Source organism: Meriones unguiculatus, chromosome 9 (assembly GCF_030254825.1).
Source record: "Meriones unguiculatus strain TT.TT164.6M chromosome 9, Bangor_MerUng_6.1, whole genome shotgun sequence".
Lineage (NCBI taxonomy): Eukaryota > Metazoa > Chordata > Mammalia > Rodentia > Muridae > Meriones > Meriones unguiculatus.
Genome location: NC_083357.1, coordinates 49,786,067 through 49,805,704, shown reverse-complemented (window position 1 = coordinate 49,805,704; position 19,638 = coordinate 49,786,067). Strand labels below are relative to the sequence as shown.

At 49.1% G+C, this 19,638-nt stretch overlaps 1 protein-coding gene across 2 annotated transcripts; it reads right to left on the bottom strand.

Annotated features, from left to right (window-relative positions):
* Positions 1–4,447: 4,447 nt before the first annotated feature.
* On the bottom strand, positions 4,448–14,689 carry Gjb6 (gap junction protein beta 6). Of its 2 annotated transcripts, none has more exons than XM_021639087.2 (3): positions 14,118–14,689; positions 11,770–11,947; positions 4,448–5,945 (listed from the first exon to the last, which is right to left on the bottom strand). In XM_021639087.2, exon 3 carries the CDS (start codon positions 5,928–5,930, stop codon positions 5,145–5,147), a length of 786 nt encoding a protein of 261 aa, XP_021494762.1. In that variant the 5' UTR covers positions 5,931–5,945; positions 11,770–11,947; positions 14,118–14,689; the 3' UTR covers positions 4,448–5,144. The 2 variants fall into 2 exon arrangements, with proteins under 2 accessions (XP_021494762.1, XP_021494763.1); XM_021639088.2 differs by lacking the exon at positions 14,118–14,689 and adding an exon at positions 12,949–13,096.
* Between the last annotated feature and the right edge of the window lie 4,949 nt (positions 14,690–19,638).

Genomic DNA, 19,638 nt, shown 5'->3' with positions numbered 1-19,638 from the left:
TCTCAGCAGCAATAAGGAGTCCTCACCCACCTTGGCTGTCAGTGGAGGCCAAGTGCATCCTCGACACTTTCCTACCAGCTCATAGTGTCCAGGAGCCACAGCCTTGCCCTTGCCCTTGCCCTTGGGATGGTCTCAGAGAACGTTGGCTGAAATAACACGCTCTAAGTGCTTTGGGATTCTCTTGCCATACCAAGAACCATAAAGATTTCAACATGAATGAAAAAATCGATAGGGCCTGCACTCAATCCCTAGCACCCATGTAAAAAGACAGGCATGGCGACATGCATGCGACCCCAGGCCAGAGGGTGAGACGGGGCTCTGGAGCTTGATGAGTAACCTGCCTAGAAGAGACTGTGAGCTCCAGGCTCAGTGAGGGAGTATGTCTCAGAGTTAAGATGGAGAGGGGTTCAAGATAACTGATGTCAACTTCTGGCCACTATCCACGAGAGCATATATGCCTGGCGTGCAAATGTGGACACCCACACTACACACTCACACACACACACACACACACACACACACACACACTCACACACACACACACACTCACACACACACAACCCTTCAAGCAACTGCTTCAGAGAACAGTTACAAACATGTTTGAAACAAGTGAAGGAATGAAAACCCTCAGTGGAGTGATGAGTGATTCCAGAGCCGGGGAAGTGGCTCAGTGCTGGTGTTTGGGCCCCACAAGTAGGAGACGTCCATTCGATCCACAGCACCATAAAATGATGCAAAGGAGAACCAAGGGGAAATGTCAGAACGGAGAGATACAGCGGATGGGAGCTTGGCGAGCGGCCGGAGGCAGGTGAATAAGAAGTCATGAGCAGGAGAGGAGAAAGCGCTGTGTCTGAAAAGAGGGAGACTGCAGCCTGGGGAGAAAGCGCCAGGAACCTTCGTCACCACAGGCGACATCCCAGTGTTTCTGTGTCATCTGCAGGACTGAAAACCTTTAAGGAAACAATATTTGCGGAAAACTTTGCAGATTTTGCAAGAGACCTAAGCTCAGAGCCAGGAAGTGAAAGTTGAGCAGAGTAAACCCAAAGAAATCGTGCCAAGACATCCCAATTAAACTGCCTAAACAACTTAAGTAGTTTTTATTTAAAGCCAAGACCAAGAAAAGAGAGTCTTGAACAAGTCAGGAGGGGAACACCTTACCTGCTGGGGTAGGGGGAGAGGGGAGCAGGCAAGCAGAGGGTTTCCTGCTGGAGGTGACAGGGGCACAGGCAGTGGGACAATTTCCAAATCAACACGTTTTCTCAGCAAACATGCCTTCCTGTGCCAGGCATGGTGGTGCACACTTGGAGTTAGGGGTGGAGGCAGAAAAATGTTTGACTGGAGCCTGGGCTATATACTGAAATCCTCTCTAAAAACAAAACAAAGGAAAGCCTTTACGAATGAAGGGGCAAGGGACACATCTCAGAGGAGGTTTGTCACTAGGAAGGCCATTATAAAGGAAAGGAAAGCCCAAATGGGAGCGCAGCTCTGTAATCTGAGTGCCTCGGAGACTGAAGTGGGAGGACTCAGTTTAAGGCCAGCCTGGGCCATACAACAAGATCTGGTTCAGCTTGGTCTACACAGTGAGACCTGTCCTAAACAACAGCAAATGAAGGACCAAATGAAGTTCTCCTCACAGAAAGGAAATGTCAGCAGAAATCTTCAACATGTAAGCAAATTTATGGGGAAACGGAAGGGGCTCTCCTCATGTTTTCTGAATTATGTTTGATAGCTGAAACCAAACATGAAGTACCTCCTGCTGTGGCTCTAAATGTGGAAGAAATAGTGAAAGGGGTCACCAAAGGGGAGGAGTAGAGGGACGCAGTAAGAGGTAGTATTTCTATGTCACTCAAAGTGGCAGAACAGTGACACCATTTATGCCAATGATACACTAAAATGCACTAGATAAGTCAAAATGAAAAGAAGCACATAAGCCAACTACAGGAAGGCAGAGATAAAAAAAATATTAACTGATATAACAAAAGAAAAGATTCAGGCTTTAGCCTTAAAATATCAACAAGATTATTGGGCATAACTGGTTTAACTCTGTTAATTACAAGATTGGCAGAATGAATATTAAAATGACCCAGTTACATGCTATCTATAAGAAAAATCCCAATTCAGTAACACAGGTGGGTTGAAAGTAAAAGGACAGAAAGGTGGTGAAGAGCAGGGAGGGCTGTCTCCATCTCTGAGGGACGGTGCTGCGTGCTCCTACGTGACTGTGCACATGTGTCCTTGACGTTCTGTCGCCCTCCAGCTGTACTCAGAAGCACATACTCCAGTACCGTTGCTGGCCCCCAGACTGTGTCCACGGCAGCCTGACTCACACGCCCAGCAGCGCAGTGGTTCCAGCTTCTCCACAGCCTCTCCAGAGCCTGTGTTCTTTATTTGCTATGTAGCAATAGACATCCTGTGAGATGTCAGGCCGTGGTTTGGACACAACAAAGAATAAAAATATGGGTTAGACACATATGAGAATATATATCTGTACACATGCGCGCGCGCACACACACACACACACACACACACACACACACACACACATAATGGAATACTATTCAACCTTAAAAGGAAGGAAGGCAACCCTATCTTATGACAAACCTGAAAAACATTATGCTCTGCGAAACAGAAGTACACATTTTGTGTGGTTCCACTTCTCTGAGGTGGCTGAAATTGTCTCCCAGAAGCAGAGAATACAGGGTGGTGTCCAGGGCTGGGCAAAGCTTGGGGAAACCATCAGTAGTTTAATTGGGATGAAGTTTCCGTGATCACAGATGCTTAAGCTCTATTACAGACTTGTGACACATTGTGCCAACAGCCAACAAAATGATTGTGCAGATTGTGGATGTCAAGTTCAATGGCTTGTTTGTTTGTTTGTTTGTTTTTTGCACAAAAGTAAGGGGACACCAGCGAACTCCTGGAAGAGCCGGGTCATGCATTACCTTGAACTGGTAATGGAACCCCAGGCATTCACAGAGTTCAAAGCTCACCAAAATAGACACATTAAATATATGCAGATCTCTGTGTGTCAATCATACCTCAAAGCTGGAGAGAGGGGGAGGAGAGAGGGAGGAAAAGAGGGCGGGCCAGTCTGTCCTGTACTAAAAAGGTGGGCTCAAGAGCAGGGTGGGAAGTCCTTCCTTGCAGACTGCGGTTGTGCCCATGGCTGCAATGTCCATCCCTGAAGGCCTCCTCTTCCTTTTGGGTTTTATCTGATGCCCGTTCAAAAGAAAAGGGACACCAGAGAAGAATCAGACATTGTGTCTTATTCTTCATAGCGATGAAATTGTGATGTTTTAAAAGCTTAGTTGCAGCTTTCTGTATTGTCACTAGCTTGCTTATGGATGGAGTATGTCTTCTTTGCTCTTCTAGAGGGAGGCCCCGAAGCAGGTCTTTTGGGGATCAGAGTGCTGTGTCAAGCGCTCCCATGCTAGTTTGTCCCTGGCTAGGTGTCCTCCAGGTAACGTCATTAGTCATTTGGGATGGCGGAACACTGAGCAGCATGCTAACAAGCCCTGTCAGAGAGGCTGTGTTCACCTTTCATTAGTCTCAAGAGTGACCAGTCTGCACTGATTCACCCACACCCACCGGGAGGCCTGTGTGTCCAACTTGGAAATCCCTGGGGAAAAAAGACGTTTCCCCATCCCTGGGTGTGAAGTACGGGCGTTCTGCTCAGTCACTGTAAGCCAAAGGGCTCAGGTGACGAGTCCTTCAAGGTCAGTTGTGTCTGAGGCTGTCACGAGCTGGGTGTGGCTTGAGAGCATTGCACAGCAATAGCCAGTGGGTGGTGTCAGTGGCAGAACCTGCGAGGGGAGGAGCCTACCGGAAGGCACCTAGGTCCCCGGCGCCTGCCCTCGGAAGAGATGCCTGCTGGTCTTTTGGGAACCCCTAGGTTGTGATAAGCAACCTGACACATCCCCTGACTCTCTGCCTCGCAGGTGATCCCTCCCTCTCACACCCACTCCTACCAGGAAGCTCTCTGCCATGTTCAGATGACCTAGAAGGCCCTTATGGCGCTCAGCAGATGCTAGAAACCTCCAAGTCACCTAGTCTCTGGCATTTTGTTGCAAGATATTTGTGTAAGAAGACTTCCTCCCCGTTTTCTTTAAAAACAATCTTTTGACACAGGGTCTAAATAGGTTGCCCAGGTTAGCCTAAAAGCTAACCAGGTAGCCGACAATGACCTCTTCTTGCCTCCTAAATGCTGGGATTACAGGGGCCGCGTCAAGGCTGAGCTGCCTGAGAAGACATTCTCTAGAGTTCTAGGAGCACCTGTCTCCAAGCTGAGGGCACTAACCCAGCCTCTGTCCATCTGCTGTGAGCCCCAGGTGACTGCACCCCCACAGAGTAACTGGTACCTCCCCAGCAGAAACTTCCTAACACAGCACACCGCTAGTGAGGATGGTGATGGCCCGGAGGCAACAGAAACCCACACACGCGCAGAGGCTGAAGCAACAGGGTGAGGCTTTATTGGAGTGATCACATTCACGTTCGCACTGCTCACGGCTGGTGGAAAAGGCTGTTTTAAAAAGTGTCTCATTTCCTTCGATTCCATCTGTGTTTAGCAATCGGCAACACATATTGTCTAATGCACACATCCCACCTTAAGGGCACACACTCGCTCACAAAGGGTCCCCAGACAGGGTTAAACAATAGTTATAACACGCCAGACCCTTTACGAGTTCAAACTTCAGATATGTGGGCTGCCCATGTAAAGCTAGCTTTGTGTGTTTATTCCAGGTAAGGAAGGCCCAGTCATTAAAAAAATACTTTGTATAAATTCAGAGTCAGAACTAAAATATTCATTCCTATAAAAATATCTTACCGATAAAACTATTGCTTTCTAGATAAATGGCTCTTTATAAACAAGTTATATAAAATTTCAGGAAATACTAAGTCAGAGAGCCCTCACAGGGCTTGTCAAGGTGACTTCAAGGTTCATTTGTCACCAAGACTTTGTTTTCAGAGATGGAAATGTTGACTTAGGTTGTGTGTGAATCATTCAGGTGTTCTACAACAATCGAACTCAAGATCTATCTGCTATGAGTCGTTATAGACAAATCCTTGACCTAGAGAGGGAGCTGTCAGATCCGTGCTGCCTACAGAGGGGGCACTCCGCTGGCCTACACTTGACCTTGGAATGCTTAACTTGGGAAACTTGTGATGGCATTTTGACCACTGTCTGAGATCAGCTCGTTCATTTCGTTCTGCTTGCTCTCTTTCACGGCGTGGTTGGGGTGGCTTCTCTGCGCCTGGGCTCTTTTGGATCTCCTAAAACACAGTTTCAGCAGCAGGTAGCACAGCTCCGCCACGTTCAGCAGCATGCAAATCACAGAGGCGGAAATCATGAAAACGGTGAACACCGTTTTCTCGGTCGGCCTGGAAATAAAGCAGTCCACAAGGTTGGGGCAGGGTTCGATGCCGCATTTCAGGACCCAGGGCAGGTGGTATCCGTTGTAGAGGAAGTAGAACACGTACATGAAGGCGGCCTCGAAGATGATCCGGAAGAAGATGCTGCTGGTGTAGGTCCACCACAGGGACCCCTCGATGCGCACCTTCTGCCGCTTGATGTCCTCCAGGTCCTTAAACTCGTTCCTCTTCTCCCCACGGATAAACTTGCGCGCCGTTTCGTGTCTGTAGTAGGCGACGTGCATGGCCACCAGCAGGGCCGGCGTGGACACGAAGATCAGCTGCAGCGCCCAGAGCCGGATGTGGGAGACGGGGAAGAAGTGATCGTAGCACACGTTCTTGCAACCCGGCTGCAGGGTGTTGCAGACAAAGTCCTCCTGCTCGTCGCCCCACACCTCCTGCGCGGCCACCACGAGGATCATGACGCGGAAGATAAAGATGACGGTGATCCACACCTTCCCGATGCTGGTGGAGTGCTTGTTCACGCCCCCGATGACCGTGTGCAGGGTTCCCCAGTCCATCCTGCAGGGTTACTCCTAAACGGACAAAAGGAAGCAAGGCGAATTACTGGAAGGTACTTCTGAATGAACTGACCCGTACCTCGGTGAAATTCCATGTGAATCTAGGCAGGTCTCAGCCGCCTAGTCTAGTCACAATGTTTTTCTGATAAGGAACGCCCGTTAAAACGCCCATTCACTTTTCGTAGCATGATTGGGCCTTTCACACACAGTATAAGTCATCTAAATTCAAACTGAACACAGGTCGTATATTAGGATGGTGTTTGTCATCTCTCCAAGAACACAGGTAAGCCAACGCAAGCCCAAGTTTTCTTTCTTCACCTTCAAACACACACAGTGTATCAGGTGTAGCCAAGGACTCAGGTTTTCGTAACTGAGCGGCTTCTCCAGGCCACAGAATTCAGCAAAAATCACTCACTGGAATGCCGTATTCCGGTTTCCTTGGCAGGCTAAGAAGAAAAGATGCTGTTAGTTGACCTTGTGCAGTGTGTATTTATGTTTCTAGCTTGAATGGACCATCTGCCGAAATCATGTGCTCTCGGGAAAGTTAATATCTTCAACTACCTCCTCCAACAGAGAATCACAGGGTTTGACACAAATTGCTTCCTTGTTCTCTGGTGGAAACAGGCCATGTGTCGGCCGTCACTCAAAAAGCACGGGTCCCATTGCAGCCCAGGTCTGTCCTCCCTTCTGAAAGACTGATTTGACATCCAGAGAGGAAAAGATCCCATTTCACAGCAGTGCTACTCAGCCTTCCTAACGCTGTGACCCTTTAATTCAACTCGTGTTGACTCTCAGCCATAACATTATTTTTTTGCTGCTACTTCGTAGCTGTAATTTTGATGCTGTTATGAATTGCAATGTAAATAACTGTGTTTTCCGATGGTCTTAAGTGACCTCTGTGAAAGGTTTGTTTGACCCCCAAAGGGGTCATGACCTACACACTGAGAACTGCTGCCCTATGGCACTCTCGGCTGTTGTCGATTCTCTGGAGTGTCACATTTTGCATTCTGGTCACACTCACTTCCCAGTCCTTTCATATTTGCTCCTCCATCCTTGTGCCCGCCCCCCCTCCCAAAAAAGTAAAAAATGAACATAAGAATTAACAAAGAAAGAAAGGAAAACCAAGTCCAATTTCCGTTAGCTGTGTACTCACTGGAGCACGGTAAACCCTCAGTGGCTGCTCCTTAAACAGAGCTGAGTCCTTCCTCTCCCGCACCCCCTCCAGAAGCCACGAGGTGTGGAGAGCTGCGCTTCAGCAGCCCCGTCACACTTTTTAGGGGTTCTCTTTAGTAGTTTCCTGACTACAAACAGCCACTTCTTATCCCACATCACCAAGAAGAAAGAATTGGATGGCATGCTCTTAAAAAAAAAAAAAAAAGTGTGTATGAGTGTGGGGGGAATGACTGACTGACACGGAAAACCTTGAGGAGCGAGGACACTCAGGCTGGTTTTCACCCACTTGGAGGGTCACCAAAACCCTTCTGTTTTGGTCTCAGGAGGACTTTCTCTTCTAAGTGGGCGATGAAAGCTGGGGAGCTTCCCCCACAAGCCAACTGTGGTCAGCTCTAACCATGCCTGGTCTGCAGCGTGCCTTAGCACCGCTGGCCACTCCTCACACTGCCCACCGTGCTCCCCGGGGTGTCCTTGGCTGGACTAATTTTAGAGTCTGTGCCTTTCTCAGAAAGCCACCAGGTTTGGGCTTACAGAGAGGCTGCCTATCTCTGCTTCTGCTGGGTCAGACAGTGGAAGCTGAGCTGCACAGCCTGGGGCTGAATGAGGGCATGATAGGGGGTAGCTAGAAACTTCAGGGTTTTGGTTCCAAGAATTTGTCCCCCTGACATGGGCCAGAACATCAGAATGTTCATAGTTCCAGAAGTTGATCTTATGCTGTGAGTACAAGAATGTTGTCACCAGAGCAGGTCCTCCCTTAGAGCCACACTGAACTTGAGCTAAACGCTCACACACACATACCTGTGCACTGCCCTGCACAGGTGGTAAACTGATGCGGTGATTTCAATTCAGCCTAGACTGAGTTAAAGCTGAAGGTTTTATTTGTTTGCTTGTTTTTGTTTTTTGTTTTGTTGTTGTTTTTGAATAGAAGAGAAAAGAGGAACAGAATTCCATCATCATGGACTTGTAAAAGTTGGAGGGATAAGGCTTCTCAAAAAATGATTCCATTGTTATGATAGGCAGGTAAGTGTGGGGACCTGAAGCCACAGAGAGATGGGGGACAACTCATATGGAAGGTTAATGGAGAAGCCTAAATCGATAAAACAAAAACAAAATGGGAAGGCAAAAGTAAAACACCCACAATATGAGAAGGAAAGAGATACTTGTGCCTGAATTGCAGAAGGTGGCGGGTGCAATCCTTGGATCATATGGCTATGGTTAACTTTTGCTGTTGTTTTTCCGAGTCAGCGTCTCATGTAGCCCAGGCTGGCCTGGAACTCCTGACCCTTCTGAGTGTTGGCAGGCGTGTTAATGCCTCACTCCGGACAGTACAGTTTTAATTGGTGATTAATAAACCGTCACGGACAACATCTTAGGTGTAACGGGTTGGTAGACATCTTGTGACACCATACCTGGCTGACCCTCACCGTTCCTCTAAAAATACCGTAACTCTGCGGGTTAAGGAGAATCAGTGTGAGGAGCGCTGCTGTCGGAGCACCTCCCTGAAGACACACATCACTTCGTGGTTTAGGCAAGATCCTGGCATTCTGGGCGCCTGTGGCAGTGAAAGCAGGCAGTGGAGTCTTGAATGAGGGTCTCTTATTTCACTCGGGAGCAGCTGAGAAGCCCAGGGCAAACCAGTATGAGGGTTTGGACCTTGGGGCACCTGCCAGTGATATTGGCAGTTATAGCAGAAAGATTCAAACTTTGTGCTGATCTGGAACTGGGAAGCTGGACTGAGCACTGAGTGTTAACAGAAAGCTGGGGGTTTGGAAAACTGAAATAGGCTCTCCGTAAAGCTATGGTTCTCAGCTCCAGAAGCCTTTAGCTGGGGTAGACCGGGTCCCACCAGGCAGAGGAGGAAGCCATGGTTTCAAGGCTCCACAACTTAAGAGTGTTTATCAAGTATCCTCTTGTATTTACCATGTACTACATGCCCACCATAAGCATCTCTGTGGTTAAAAAAATTCTACTTCATCTTAAGTAATAGGAATCATGAAAATTAAGTTTCAGTTCTAGCTGGAAACTGCTATATTAAATTTCCCTAGCTGTTGCTGCTGGGTCCTGGAGGCACATCAGTACGTGTGGCCTGTGGGAAGGCAGAAGTGTGTAAGTCTTGAAGCTCACGAACACGTTGCCAGAGCTGTCCCCCATGAGGCCTTGCTTGTTTAAAAATGGCCTCTCATTAGCCAGTTAGCAGGCACCTCTGCCCCATACGTGAGGCTTATCAAATGAGACCTGTCCCCACCCCCACCCCCACCCCCACCCCGGTGCTGCAATGTCCACCGGGCTTGAATGGTTCTGTTGCTAGCGGGCTGCTTCTCTGGAAACCCTCTATCACGTGCCTTTGCTGCTGGTCACATGACTTATAGGAGGCAAATGGATCAAGGTATGGAAGGAACCACAGGGCTTGGATGAATGTGGAGGGGCTGAGGTCAAGAGGTCATGTTTTCTTTCTTAGAAAATCGGTCCCACACCCCTAGAAGCAGGACAGATAGAGACAATATGATGGCACTAGACCCACCGTCCCGAGCCTACAAGACTTTCTTCCTATCCACCTGCCACATAGTGGCGGAAGTGTCGGAAGACACCTACTGTTGTCTCCTGAATAGAAGACAATCAATTTTCAATACACTCACTTTGATGTTAAGAGCCAAGAATTGAGCTGTTTGTAGTGGTGTGTGCCTATATTCCCAGGACACCGGGAGATGGACAGAATGGTCAGAAGTTCTGGGCCAACCTGGGCTACAAGATCTTGTCTCAAACAAATATTTCAGACCAAACAAAAACTACAAAGGAAAACCATCTCAATGACGTATCTAAACCTTTAAAGCAGAATGTCTCAACCTTCTGCAACCCTTTAATACAGTTCCTCACGGGTGGACTCCCAGCCATAAAATTATCCTTGTTGCTACTTCGTAACTGTAATTTTGCTGCTGTTATAAGTCATAACATAAATATCAGATATTTACAGGGGTCTTAGGTGACCCCAGTGGAAAAAAAAATCAGTCAACCCCAAAGGGGTAACAGAAGAAATGAGTGAGAAAAAGAGTCATTAGCACTCTCTGTAGCTCACCCTGGCCCTAGCAGGCTATACCAAGGGCATGAAGTGAATCTGAGCTAGCCCTTTCCATCAGTGAAATGGCTCTCACAGTTTCTCTGTCTAGACCATACCATTCCTGAGGGTGTCTTTCAGAAAGCCTTGGGATCTACACAGCATTTTTCATGAGCCAAAACCAACAAAGTAGAGGTTATCTTACAAGTGTTAGGCGTCAGTATGAGGGTGATGGGTAGTTGGGTGGTGTTCCTGAGCCCTACACTTCCCTAGTCATGACCTCAGCTCTTGGGAGAGCCTGGATGCTTCCAGGAGAGTCTTCCCCACCCACGGAGCCCCATGAGGTGGACAACTGAAGATTAGAAGAGCTGTCCCTCCTGGCCTGCCTTTTCAGTGGGCAGAGGCACCTTGGCCTGACTGAAGACAGAAGCTCCCAGGAAGTTCCTGCACCCTGTCCCCAGTCGTCCCTGTAGGAACCCATGACCTTGAGGCATCTTTTTAAGATGCTTTAGTTGGAGAGGAGAGGAAGCACCCAGCACTCCTCCGAGGAAAGATCACTAATGCACAGCAACTTCCCAAATCACTGCAGCCACCGGAACCCTTTGCTACTTGCAGTGAACAAAACCCCACTTTGCTTCCAGGATCCAGTGGGGCCAGAGCTGATGGGAGGAGTCTTTTCAGTGAAAAATCAAGCTATTAACTCTTTCTTTGTACACCAGAGAGGATGGTTTAATCTGACAGCTTCCTGGCTTGCCTATACGGAACAAATAAATTGATATGCTTAGCCCTACAGATGTCACTTTACAAGAATGTGGTTACATTTAGGCTTAAGAAAGCAAATCACATGTATTTCTGGGGATGTATTTAATTACAGTGCTCAGTTCGATACTCATTCTTGATGCTGTAATTTTAGTCTTAAATATTTAACTCTAAAAGTACAGCAATGAACTCCCTTTGTGGAGACACCCCATTATGAAGTGCATTTGTTCTTCCTTTTCACATTTCCAATACACTAGGTCTACTTTTGCTTCAGCAGTGATGCAATTTCTTGATCATTTTTATACTTTTGTTTTGAGACGGGTCTTGCTATGCATCTCTGACTGGCCTTGTACTGTTAGGGTGACCTCAAACTCATAGTAAATCCTCCTGTCTCAGCCCTCAAGAAGCTGTATGCCATAGTAACTGGCTTTTGAAAGTTTCAGCATTTGAAAGTCAAGGACAATTTTATTAGCGCTGAAGAGAAAACATCGGGGGTGGGGGTGAGCTGAAAATGTCGGCAGCTGCCAGGAGGAGGGGATGGGGAAGGGGAGGAAAAGCCCTTCCTCTTGCGTTGGGTCAGCTTGTTCGGCAAGCAAGAGCTGAAACTTTCTACTTAGGAATTTAATCCCAGCCGGCTCAATAATGCCATTTTAGCTCCACCGAAGATAGAACCTAAATGAAATCCCTCAGCACACGGAAAGCTTTCTTTCTCTAGATCAATCTACAGTAGACTTTGAAAAAGAAATCGCTTGATGAGTATTGAATAGACCCGAGAGGAGAGCACACTCCTTCCAAGGCCCACGTGAGTCCTATATGCTGAGGGAAAGGAAACCAGGCAGAAGCAAAACCCCAAACCTGAGTCTCGTTCCCAGGGACTCCCACAGATTCCAGCTCCAGTGCCAAGGCGAGGTCCCCTGCGAGGACTTCTGGCTTCTCCTCTTCGTCTCCTCCTGACCCTCTAGAAGTCAGCAGCGTAGCGAGGCGGCTCTCCACACCGCTCTGTTTATGGGTGGCAGTGAGATGATGGTAGCACCTGTTGAATGAAAAATAAAAATCATCGTCACCATATTCTTTCAAGTTCTGTGCAAGTTCATTGGATGACCTTTGTGGGTAGTTTTTCTTCATCACCAGATCCATTACAGAGTACACATGGATATTGTCAGTTTTCTATGCTTTGTGCTCCCCTGCCCCATCAAAGGCTCTCTTCAGCGTAGGTTTGTTTTTCTGTAACCATGACAACGATCATGATGATGATGTTGGTACCATAGCCCAAACCTCAAACCCAATTTTCAAGCATGCAAAGAGTGGTAGAGTTTGAGAATCAGGGCACAGCCACCCTGTCCCATACCAGAGTTAAGAAAACAACTCAAAAGCCTTTCTTTAATCAATAAATCTCTAGAAATCTCAGGTGACCCAAGAGACAACCTGATAGTCGGGTTTGAAATTTAATGATGCAAACCATCAGGAACTGTGATTTCAAAACAGGGACTAGCGCTGCCGTCAGGTTGAGGGTTCGTATACCTTATCAACATCAAGTCAACGCCAGTGAAACTTTTGCTTGCCTTTAAGTATAAGAATGGACAATCCACGAAATTATGTTTCTTATTCCGTTTGATTTTTTAAAATAGTTAAGTCCAACATCCCCTTTATAGGCCTTCTGAGCAGCTTCCTGTTGCCCCCACCCCAAACATTTCAATAAGTGACTGTGAAGGCAGGGAGAGTCTCCTTGGGCCCAGTTCCACTCTCCCAGATCAAGCGACAGCTTCTAAAAACCCCAGCTAGCACACTGTAAGATTATGGCCTCACGGGCCAAGAAACTCGGGTTGAAAACAGTTTCCTCGGAATTGTGTTCCACTTAACCAATGCACCCAAACTCATAGTCTCTGGAATTTTTAGACTGACTCAGAACTGCATGGTGAGGATGTGCAGGTCAGAATTCTTCCTATTGCTGGAAGATCTTACCCAACTCCTTTTCTTCTCTTCCAGTGCAAAAGAGAAAAAGCAATAGCGAACAAAGCCACCATGGGAAATTACCTTTACTTAGCAATTGCCAGTGACCCAGGTTGGCTGGCCAGTCTTCCGGGTCTCAGACCCTGTGCTGAGGTGAATGGAACCTTCCCACCGCAGTTATGTGACAGGCTAGCGCCCAGGCGGACCTCTCCACCACCTCCTCCCCTCCCTGGCACTGTTCAGTCGGCGCACCCCTCCCCCCCAGACTCTGCTGGATCCAAAGAGCTGACAAAGCTCTCCACAGGGCCAGCTCTGAGCAGCGTCCTGCGGTGCTAAGGAAACTGCCCCAGCACAGGACATTTTCTTCTAGAACACTGCTTAGACTCTGCTAGAACTGGGGCAGAGGAAGCATACGGTCCGCTTGAAGGAAAACAGGGCTGCAGCGCCAAACTCAGCCAGGCACAAACTGACTAAGGTAGCCCGGCTGGTGTCCCTTACCCAAACTGCAGTGTCCACGGCTGTATGAAGGCCACCCTCTCTGAGACCCGAGGCCTGGTCCCCAGGAAGAGAAGGAAGCCCGAGTCTGCAAAACCAGATTGCAAACACCTGGGACCACGCTCATTCACCCTACAGGAAGTACTACTCGTGTCTGGACTTTTTAATCAGATGTGTCACCAATTACTTTTAATTACTATTGTGCACACAAGTGTCATCTTCGTTTCATAAGTTCCCGAGTCTTAATCACGCAGCCTGAATGGACATTTCTGTCCAAAACTTCTCCATTGCTCCAAGCAGGGGGGTTTGATTGAATTTAAACATCATTCCTTGTTCTGATTCTCTGCTCCCCAAATCCAAGCGGAACCGGTCGGTGACAGCCCAAAACCAAGCAAAGAAAATGGGGAAAGGGATTCACTCCGGACTCGGGCCACTGTACACAACCTGATGTGTTTATAAAACCTGTCGTGCAAGTCAGAGGGGCAGAAGTCAAGCCTGCCGAGCCCAGTTCCTGCAGCAGCGTGCGGGGGAGGGGGCGGCGCGGCAACAGCCACCGCGCGGAGGTCGCCGCCCGCGGGGGGCGCGCAGCGGCGGGATGCCGATGGGAGGCAGATAAGGATTGGGCAGCCCAGGTGCGGGCACCCACCGCGCCGCCCAGACTCTCCTCGTAGCCACCCCCGCGCCCCACAAATACGGCGAGGAAGGGGACGGACCACTCCTTCACCTGCCGGGGCTTCTCGGAGGAAATTGGCGCTTACCTGCTCGGTGGGCTCCGGCTCCGGGCTCGCGGCGGCGCCCTCGGCTGCAGCCGGGTGCTCAGGCTGGCTCGGGCGCCGGCGGCTCGCGGCGGGAACCGGGACTGTGCGGGTGGAGCCCCGTTCCCACCTGCGGCTTCTTTTAACCGCGCCCCACCCCGCCCCTGCCTGACGCCGCCGCGCGGGAGGGCTGCGGTGGAGGAGCGCGGGCGCGCGCCGGCCGGCTGCGGGGCGCACCTCCCCCCTCCTTCCTGGGGAGCAGGGGTCCCTTCCCTGTAAGAGCAGCGCGAGCCCGTCTTAGGGGTGGTAGATTAGAGGACCCAGTGGCACCCTTCCTCTGTCGTCACCAGGTGCAGGATGGTCTCCCCTGGGTTGGGGACGTAAGGCGTGCCCCTTCTCGTGCGGGTGGAGCGCGGAGCGCGGCGATGGGCAAGCTCAGCCAGGTCCCGTCGAGGGCAGGGAAGAGTGGCCGCTGAGGTCTGGCTGGGGCTGGGCACTGGAGGGCTCGGGCGATGAAGTGAGGGTTGGGTGAGGGGGCCTAGCGCCAGCAGGGAGTCGCTCCTGTCACAGCTGTGTTAGGGAGGTAGCTGGCTTGCAGTCATCCTGCTTTCTGGACCCTTCGGGCACCCTCTCCTCCAGAGCAGCCTGGAGGTTCTTTATTCTTTAATGACCACTTAGGAGCCTCAAGAGTTGTTTTTGTTAGTCACCTGAATCCTCCCGGGAAGTGGAGTGGACTTCCCTCTGGTCTCTGGTACTGAGAGGCCTCACTTGTGTCTGCTGTCTCAGATGGGCAGGTAGAGGTCAGGGCAAGCACAGAGGGGGTTTGCGGGGTGGGGGAGGGGGAGAGGGAGGGGTTGCTGGGCTGGAAATGCTGGATGCTTTACAGGGCCTGCCCTATCCTACATCAGACAAGAGATGTGAAAGTTGCTTATTCCACAAAATTGTTGGTAATTATACGACCCCTACACCCTACCTGTTGTCATATCTCTCACGAAATAAGAAGAAAAAATAGTTTTTCATATGATATCTCTCTTGGGTCATGGAAGTTGAGCCAACACTTTGTAAGAACCCACCCTCTAACTTGAACACAGGGCTTTCAGAATTGGCCCTGGATCACGCAAATCTGGAGCCTCTGGCTAGTCCTTGGAAGGGCCTTGAACCGGGGGACGGAGACACAAATGAGAAGCTGCAGGCTGCCCTGGGGTTCCTCCCTGCCTCCCACAGTCCGGACACAGCACACCCTTAGTCCCTTCTCTGTGCTACCTGAAAGCACACATTCCAGGATGGCTCGCCTGTGGCCACAGCAAAACAAGCCTTTTTTTTTTTCCTTCCCTAAGCGGATTGTAAACATCTTTGGAGAGCATAACATTTTAAGTTTTAAGTTCTTGCTTTCTTTCTCCTTTCTTTATTCCTACAACAACAGGCGCTTTGCACACAGTAGGCATGGGTGCACAAGTATTTGTGTATCGCTTGACAGAGCTGAGCCAGCACAGGAGACAATCCTGCAAAACAACGTCTGCTTTTTCCTGTGGAATGACATGATCTCACTGCTGGTTCTGGCTCCTTGTACAGCAGTGCCAGGGTAGGCTAGCAGATGATGCTTCAGGACCACGCAGGACAGAAGTCAGACAAAAGAGCCGTGAGGATTGTCTTATTACACAGGTGTCCAAAGTGGAGCCCCCTCAACACAGGAAAATCACCCCTTTTCATGTTGGGATCATCTATGCCAGCTCAGGGGCCTTTGATCTTGTCACTTACTTGTCACTTACTTCTTGTCGGTTACTTTTATTGTTCAGTTTTCATTCTCACCAGGGAGGCTTGTTGCAGCAGAAGTTACTGTAGACTTTGAGCTTACTGATTTGAGGCGCTTCTCCTCAGGAAACTGAAAAGTCGGTTAATTAAACATGAGGCAGGAAGGATACAAGATGCCGTGGCTCTGAGTATCAGACATGGGAACTTCCAGGAGACAAATACAGTGCTACTATATCATTCCATCCGGAGATAGATCCGTGAAGATGGGTGGTGACGGGTGACCTGAGTTAGTCTGATTACTGCTTTCCTCTGTGTGAGGTGCGTGCTCTGCATTGTGAGATGGAAAGAGGTGAGCACGAGAGATTCTTTTGAACACTCCTCCCTTGAGTGCCCTCTGTCTCTTTGCCTGGCAGCTGGTGTATGTTCTTAGAGCGGGAGCCCTGCTCTATGGCTCAGGCTTCCACTGTCCAATCTGGAAACACAGGACCAGGCTGCATTTTGAGTGGCATCGTTCTCCATGCCTGGGAGAGAGGAGAATGTGCGTTCTCTGAAATAAAAGCTAACATTCGTCTATTCGTTCAACAACAGGCCCTCATTGGGGTTTGTCTGATTCTGTCTGCAGGAGTAGATATAGGTTAAGTACCTTGGGAGAATGACCATAGCAGCAGAGGGTGGGAGAGGGTGGAATCATTTCCCGCACATCCTATCAAAGACACACAACAAACCCAGTGAACTGGCCCCTTACTGCTGACGCCCACTGAGGCCAAGTGGCTGAGGTAGTGTCTGCCAGGCTTTGCCATGGCAAGAGCACTTTCTCCACCACCCGCAAAGTACTTCTCTGAAGGAGATCACTTGCACAAGCCCACACCTAAGGTGTGGGGTCATATGGTAATTTTTGCAAGGTGAGATTTGTCCCTTCTCCCAGTCACTTCTTTGTATCAGCACGGTTTTTTGTTTTTGTTTTTTTTTTTTCTTTTTGGATTACAATCCAGTGCTGTCTTCATTATCTTGTTGTTCAGGTCATTTCCACTTTTTTTTCACTTGACTTGTGCTTTCCCTTTGCTGCACCCCGGCAACTGTGTGTATCTGTGCGTGCAGCAGCACTTCCTGTCTGCCACTACAAGACACAGCAGGCTCTCTTTGGATGCTCCCGGCTGTAGCCCCTGGAACCAGCCGTTTCTCTAAGGATTTTGTGCTGGATGATGCATGCTTGCTCAGTCATTGTTGGTCTTCCTGCTCGCACTGAGATTCTCGCTGACACAGCATCATCTGGCTCTTCAGATCCCCACAAGCTCAAGAGCTGTCTTTGATGTACACTGGGATTGCAGTAGGTGTTTGTCAGGTGAATGAACGCATTCAAGAAGTATGTGTGGGACTGGGGATGTAGCTCGAATCAGTACAGTCATGAATGCATGAAACCCTGGGTTTGATCCCCTTAACAGCCTAAACTAGGCTGTAATCCCTAGGCTGTAATTGTAGTGGGCACCTGTAATCCCGACACTCAGGAGGAAGAGGTAAGAAGATCAGAAATTGGAATCTTCTACTACATCGTGAGTCTGAGGTCAGCCTGAGTTATTTGATACTTAATTTCAAACATTAACAGAATCTGGTTATTAAAAACAATCAGGAAATGGGTGGTTCTAGCACATTTTACCCTCGGTCAAGTGCCTTGAACGTAATGTAGTGGCAGCTAGAACATAACATTGCGCTTTTTGTGAGAACTGGTCCAGTCTGACAGTGAAGTGTGACGTATGCTTGTTGTGTGGTAGAAGGGGATCAAACACAGAGGTGTTCCCCAGCCAGCCAGATGTTAAAAGGCTTCTACAGAGCCGTATATGTAGGGGATACCATTCCGGTTCTTTACTGTCCAGGCCCAGATTGAAGATGAGTGCTCAGAAAGGGTTACATCCTAGGCCACAACGCCAGTGCATTTTCTGCTGGCGATGACCTGCTAGGCAATGCCCACAGTGTGGTCTGCTCTTGAACCTAGAGAGAGGCTCACAACAGCTGGGTAGTTTGAAGGTTCCTTCTGCCATGAGAGCCTGCTGCACAGGCCTTCTGGGAAAGCGATCTGAAGTGACTACAAGCAGGGCGTCTTTCCATGGAATTGTGGATTCTCCGTCTTTGGTGTCTTGCTGCCTAGCATGTATCTGGCCTAGCAGCTGTAATCTGACAGCATCTTCTCACATGCATGTTGAAGTACACCTAATGGCATCCCAGTTTGCTTTCTCTTGCTATGAGAAACACCAGGACAAAAAGCAGCTTGGGCAGGAAAGGGTTTATTTCAGCTTACAGGCTACAGCCTGTCACTGACAGAAGCCGAGGCAGGGGTTGTAGCAGGAAGCATGAAGGGGCACTGCTTACTGGCTTGCTCTCTATGGCTGGCTCGGCCTGCTTTCTGATACACACCAGGACCACTACTGGTCTACCAGCACTCACAGGCCAATCCGATGGAGGCAATTCTTCAGTTGCAGCTCCCTTTCCCCAGGGGATTGTAGTCTGTGTCAAGTTGACAAAAACTAACCAGCACGGATGGTAACATTCTTCCAATACATTTACAGAGATTTTTAAACATTTTATTTGCTTTAAAGATGGATTTTTAAAAAAGTATTTCAACCGTTTCTTTAATCTCTTCTTTGGGATGTTTCTGTAGCAGGACGGTACTCAGTGGAGGGTGAGGCTGTCAGCCTTGGATCCAGTAGTGGGTGACTTACTAAAATGCTTTCACTTCTGGACACAGAAGGGTACGCTGCATTGCATGATGACATCACACAGTATCACTTCACAATATAAAGATGAACAGGATGGAAAAGTTTACAAGTTTTCTATTTTTAGGACACCAGAAGAGGGAAGGAAAGATCTGGGACATCTTTTCATCTTGGGCTTCCCCCTAGGGGTGGCTGGGAGAGTCTGATGTGTGTTGCTGACAGTGAGGAAACAGGCTGGCCTGCTCAGAGTGGATGGCCTGTGCTGGGGTTAAAAGGACACACTGGTCAGGGGTGGGTTGCTAATCTGGGAGAGCAGTCGAGGCAGGGCCAGCTCTGGGCAGCGCTAGGAGATCTTAATGAAGATCATGCTCAGGACCTAGTGTTCTCTGAGGGCCTGCAATGGGGCGAATGTGCCCTTTGAAACGACCATGCAGGATTTAAGAATGTGACAGTGCCATGATTAGGTTACGTTTAGGCTTCCCTTCTGAGGGGGTTAATGTCTTCATAGAAGGGTGAGCTTGGTCCTTACTCTTGTCTTTGTCCTCTTCCCCCTTCCATGTGAAGATGGAGTGTTCTTGGAAGAACAAAACCCACAGTCTCAAGAGTGCCTGGGGTTGGTGACCTCGGCCTTGGGCTGAGCTGAAAAAGCCCCGTGAACTGAGATGGCAAGTCAGGAGTGAAGCTCTGGAGGAGAGTCCAAGCTCTGTCTCTCACCGCCTCTGCCCTTCCTTTACCCTGTCGGTGCTGTTTCCTTCCTGCCCTGTTCTTTTTTTTTATTTTATTTTATTTTTTAATTAAAATTTTTTATGTTAATTAAAGTTTATTCACTTTGTATCCCAGTTGTAGCCCCCTCCCTCATCCCCTCCCATTCTCCCTCCCTCGTAACCTACTTGCCCCTCTCTAAGTCCACTGGTAGGGGAGGAGAACCTCCCCTTCCATCTGACCCTAGTTTATCAGGTCTCATCAGGACTGGCTGCAATGTCCTCCTCTGTGGCCTACCAAGCCTGCTCCTCCCTCAGGGTGAGGAGGAGGCATCAAAGAGCCAGCCATTGAGTTCGTGTCAG

What these genes read in the sequence shown, in the direction of transcription:
- Gjb6 (XM_021639087.2), bottom strand. Translation starts at nt 5,930, where the DNA reads ATGGACTGGGGAACCCTGCACACGGTCATCGGGGGCGTGAACAAGCAC.